General features: G+C 43.9%; 1 protein-coding gene across 1 annotated transcript; it reads right to left on the reverse strand.

The window, feature by feature from the left end:
- Positions 1-1,225: 1,225 nt before the first annotated feature.
- Positions 1,226-1,693, reverse strand: LOC118753887. The gene has a single exon (XM_036488763.1). The coding sequence runs from the start codon at positions 1,691-1,693 to the stop codon at positions 1,226-1,228; it is 468 nt and encodes a 155-aa protein (XP_036344656.1).
- Between the last annotated feature and the right edge of the window lie 3,301 nt (positions 1,694-4,994).

Consider the following 4,994-nt stretch of genomic DNA (forward strand, 5'->3'; position numbering starts at 1 on the left):
GTTTTTTTTTTTTTTTTTTTTTTACGAGGAGGAAGCATCGAAAGCCTATACCCGTCAGTGTGGGACTTTAACCCGAACTAAACCTCCTACTGTCCGAGTACCGAACCCCCCGGTACCACCGTCAAGTATTTCGTCGGGAGGCGGTTGAGCACTAGACTCGCACGTTCGTTCCAGTCGGTTGTACTCAGTCCTGGGCTACGCCTGGTAGGCTTTGCCACGTCTTGTTTAAAGATAATTACCCTTTTTTAACTATTTATTTATTATTTATTTATTCATTTATCTCTTAGATACAACTTATTATTTTTGCCTTTATAGACAGTAAGAGCAAAAACCTTAAAATGCCTTATGCGACGAGTTTCAAGCCCGCATACGTATGTATATTGCCTTTGCGGTTTGAACGGTCTAGGTTCCAATCCGCACCAACGCCCCGTGTGGACGAAATTCGAAACTGCACTTTATTTGCGGCTGGAACGCCCTAGGTTCCAGTCCGCGCCTATTTTCGATTGCAAAAATTTTTTTTCGAGGTTGCCACTTGGGCGGCTGGAACGCCCTAGGTTCCAGTCCGCGCGTATTTATCGATTTCAAAAATTTTTCGAGATTGCCACCTGAGCGGCTGGAACGCCCTAGGTTCCAGTCCGCGCCTATTTTCGATTGCAATAGTTTTTCGATATTGCCACTTGGGCGGCTGGAACGCCATAGGTTCCAGTCCGCGCTTATTTATCGATTTCACAAATTTTCGAGATTGCCACCTGAGCGGCTGGAACGCCCTAGGTTCCAGTCCGCGCATGCGCTGTAATTGTTACATTTCATGTTCAAGGTGCGGTCTGAAAGCACAACTTTCTAAGCCGCACTGCTCGAGCGGCTGGAAAGGCCTAGGTTCCAGTCCGCGCCTACGCTTTGGTTGGTGAACATCATAGTTTAGTTCCAGTCCGCGGCTATGCTAAGAGTTGGCTTAAGTACGGCTGATACGCCGCTGTCTCTCTAGGTCCCTCAGTTCCTTCAAAATCGAAGTTAGTTTATCGCTGGTTGATGCCCATTCGCTGGTTCCTTTCACCATATAGTCGACTACTGACTGTGGCGTAAACACCCCTCCAACGGCAAGTTTAAGTTGGTTCATCTGCCGATGGAAACGAGGGCACTCAAAGAATACGTGGTGGACATCTTCTTCCACGCCACTTAGACAGAAGTCGCAGTAGGGGTCGTGCTCATGTTTGAATTTAAACAGTTATGCCTTAAAACAGCCATGACCACTCAAGAACTGGCTCAGATAAAAATCTACTTCGCCATGCGTTCTATTAAGCCAGGATACCAGGTTTGGTATGCAGCGATAGGTCCAACGACCTTTAGTCGTACTATTCCACCTGTTTTGCCACTCCGTAACGCTGCTTTGCCGGGCTTGATGCCGGTCTAATTGAGTTAGAGTACGCCGCGTGGATGCAAGGACCGTCGATTCTCTTGCTAGTATATCTACGGGTATCATACTGCCGATTACAAAAGCTGCTTCGTCCGACACTGTTCTGAAGGCGCTGCAAACTCGGAGCGCGCATAAACGGTATGTTGAGTTGACTCCGCGGAAGTATGCTGGACACTGTGCGGCGTTTGACCAAATTGGGGCCGCATACAGTATTTGGCTTTTAACCACGCTCGCTAAGAGTAAACGCCTGCGCTGTTTCGGTCCTCGCGTATTAAGCATTATTCGCGATAGTCCCGTGATCGTTGAAGCTGCTTTCTCTCTCACATAGCTCAGGTGGGCGCTGAAAGTAAGACGCTTGTCTAGCACCACTCCCAGGTATTTAATTGTGGGTTTCGTCGTGATGGTGTGGTCGCCAATTTTTAGCGCTACCTCCTCTAGTTTCTTACGACTCGAGATAAGTATTGCTTCTGTTTTTTGCTCGGCTAACTTCAGGCCGAAGCTATTTAACCAGCTATTAATCACGCCGACTGATGATGCTACCTTTTCGCATATGACATCAAGCAGTTTCGCAGGACACTACTACCGCAATGTCGTCTGCAAAACCCACTATGGATGATCCCTCAGGCAATTCGGTACGGAGAACTCCATCATACATAATGTTCCATAGCAAGGGTCCTAGTACGGATCCTTGTGGAACGCCACCTGTTATCTCACCCCGTTGCAGGCCCTCCTCCGTTTCGTACCACAACACTCGCGAATGGAAATAACTTCGTATTAGTCTCCGAAGATAATAAGAAATGCAATGCTCTCCAGTCTATCGAGTATTTTAGCCCAGTTGGCAGAGTTGAACGCGTTCTTTACGTCTAAGGTAACAATAACGCAGTATTATTTTGCTCCTCCCAGCCACCGTGTACCGCTTGTTGTGTGTGTGGGTGTGTGTGTGTGTGTGTGTGTGGAAGTGCTATCTGTTTGTAAACAGTAGCACCCACAAAACTGCCAGCTCATTACTTTTAATATTTATAACAAGTTCTGCATTTTACCAGCATTATAACTCATAGTCTGTGAGTCGTACGTGCAACGGAAATTTGAATTAAGAAAACCATAAAAATGATTAAAAATAATCATAAAAATCTGAAATAATTTGCATATAGCATAGTAAGCCATAAGCTTTAAGATATATAAGCAGATAAATGTATTTACTATTTATGTGGAACGTTGCTTCATTTTACTGAGTATACCTTGGATATAATTACTTACATATTTAAGTATAGTAATGCGAGGTCTATTGTTTGGCTATGCTAGTGGTGTTGCCGGAATATTTGGTTCAAGGAGAAATAAGCTTGTGCGATTTTGAATTATCATTGGATACCACGATACTAAGAATTATTGAGAAATGTGCTTGTGGTCGTAAGAGACCATTGTAATCCTACTAAGTACATAATATTATAAATGCGAAAGTTTGTGTGTGAGTGAGTATTTTTGTTGCACTTTTACGCTAAAACGGCTACACGGACTGCAACAAAAGTTAACATACAGATAGGCTATGATCTGGATTAGGTTAAGTTTGGCTATCGCGGTTGTCTGTAAGATACACTTAGGCTCCGGGCTCATTGTGATGCCGCATGTGGAGTCAGCAACTCCACATCCCTCCTAAAACCATTTTGAATTTCGCAGGAGTTTTAGAAGATCCCTAATCTAAGATCCCCATCGAAAGTCCTCCAGGTTATCGAAGAATCGTCTACCAAGAGTGAAGAGTCTTCGTTTGGATAGAGCAGTGCAGAAGCGCAAAGCGAATGGGTCTGGTGGTCTACAAAAAAAAAAACAGTCAGCGCATTCGCGCCTCGGCACCCTCGTTACTGTTGACAATTATTATTTCCAGAAAGTGGAGAATTCCGTTTACCTGGAAACCACCATCATCGAAATTCAACGCAGAATCACTCTTGCCAACCAGTTCTTCTATGGACTGAGTAGGCAATTTTGGAGTAAAGTCTTCTCTCGACATACGAAAACCACGCTCTATAAGTCACTCATTATGCCTGTGCTGGTATATGGCACAGAAGCATTGACAATGATAACAACCGATAAAGCGGCTCTTGGAGTATTCGAGAGAAAGATTTTGCGGAAGATTTATGGGTATTTACGCGTTGGTGACGGCGACGATGGAACGATGAGCTGTATGAGCTTTACAACGTCATAGACGTAGTGCAGTGAATTAAAATACAGCGGCTCCGCTGGATTGGCCATGTCGTTCGAATAGAATCCAACGCTTCAGCTCTGAAAATATACAACTCGGAACCCGCTGGTGGTAGCAGAGGGATAGGTAGGCCCCCACTGCTATGGAAAGACTAAGTAAAGAAAACCTTGGCTTCTCTTGCCATTTTCAATTGGCGTCAGTTGCCACAGAAGAGAAACGACGCTTAGACGGTTACAGTGCCAATAAAGAAGTGGAAGAAGAAGAAGAAACTTGTATTGGTGGTCGTAAACGCTGTAACGGGAGCAGGTTTCGGAAGGGCGTAGTCCACCAATTCGGAAAGCCCCGAAAACTCCGTTAGTATCCTACCATGACCATAATTGGCATTTAACCATTTATTTAGACTGTTCATTCGAATTGCCGCAACGCTTGCGACCTATTTGACATGTAGGTCTGCCGGAAGAAAGTTCAGTAGAGCCATACAGTGCCTTGGATGGTGTTGTACTCATCGCAGCAGTTATGCGTATGGACGCGAGTCTTTAGACCTTACCCATATTTCTAAAGTTTATCCCTTTCCCAAAGGGGTTTAGGCAGTGTATTATTTTGGGTTCCATCACCCATCTTTTTCCTATTGACCTGCTGTAAGCGTATAATGCCGCTGTTGCTTTGCGGACTCTATCTGCAATATTGGGCCCCTAGTTTAGTTTCATATCAAGTATGAGACCTAGATATTTGGTATCTTTCTTTACTTCAAGGGGTTTTTCTCTCTATAGTTATAGCAACGAGGACGGGTATCTTGTACTTCCTAGTAAAGAACATTAGCTCGGTTTTCTCAAGATTTATTCTCAGTTCCCGCCTATTGCAACACAAAGATAGTTTGTTAAAAGATCTTTGAATTAGATCGGCCAATGTTGAGAGGTATTTGCTCGAGATAGCAATTACAATATCGTTGGCGTATGTAATTATCTTCCCACAAATGTCTTCAAGTTCTCAAAGTAGGCTGTCTACTACTATGTTCCACAGAAGCGGTGAGATTACTCCCCCCTTTAGCGTACCACTTACCGGGAACCTCTTTATGACCTGGATTAACATATTGGATATTTTATGAAGACAGTTGCCACCTTTTTTTAAATTTAAAATAAATTAATTATTTGGAGTTAGAGTCAACCCCAATTATGACCAGGAATCTCAGGTGGTTTGCTTTCTTCACAGCTTTCTGCAGTCTGTTGGGTCTGAAAAATTGGCTGTGGACTATGTACGTAATTACCAGTCAGATAATGCTCTCGATGATTCCGCTATTTTCATACTTGAAATGTGCCTAACCAAAAGCTTCAATAATCCCATGAATCCGATAGAGCTTCCTCAGAATATAGTGCTACCCCACATAAT

The sequence above is a fragment of the Rhagoletis pomonella genome, unplaced genomic scaffold (genome assembly GCF_013731165.1).
Source record: "Rhagoletis pomonella isolate Grant_MI unplaced genomic scaffold, Rhpom_1.0 Rhpom_scaffold_03006, whole genome shotgun sequence".
NCBI classification, from domain to species: domain Eukaryota; kingdom Metazoa; phylum Arthropoda; class Insecta; order Diptera; family Tephritidae; genus Rhagoletis; species Rhagoletis pomonella.

Bases quoted from the DNA above. Each gene is read 5' to 3' on its own strand.
- LOC118753887 (XM_036488763.1), bottom strand. From the start codon at position 1,693: ATGCTTAATACGCGAGGACCGAAACAGCGCAGGCGTTTACTCTTAGCG.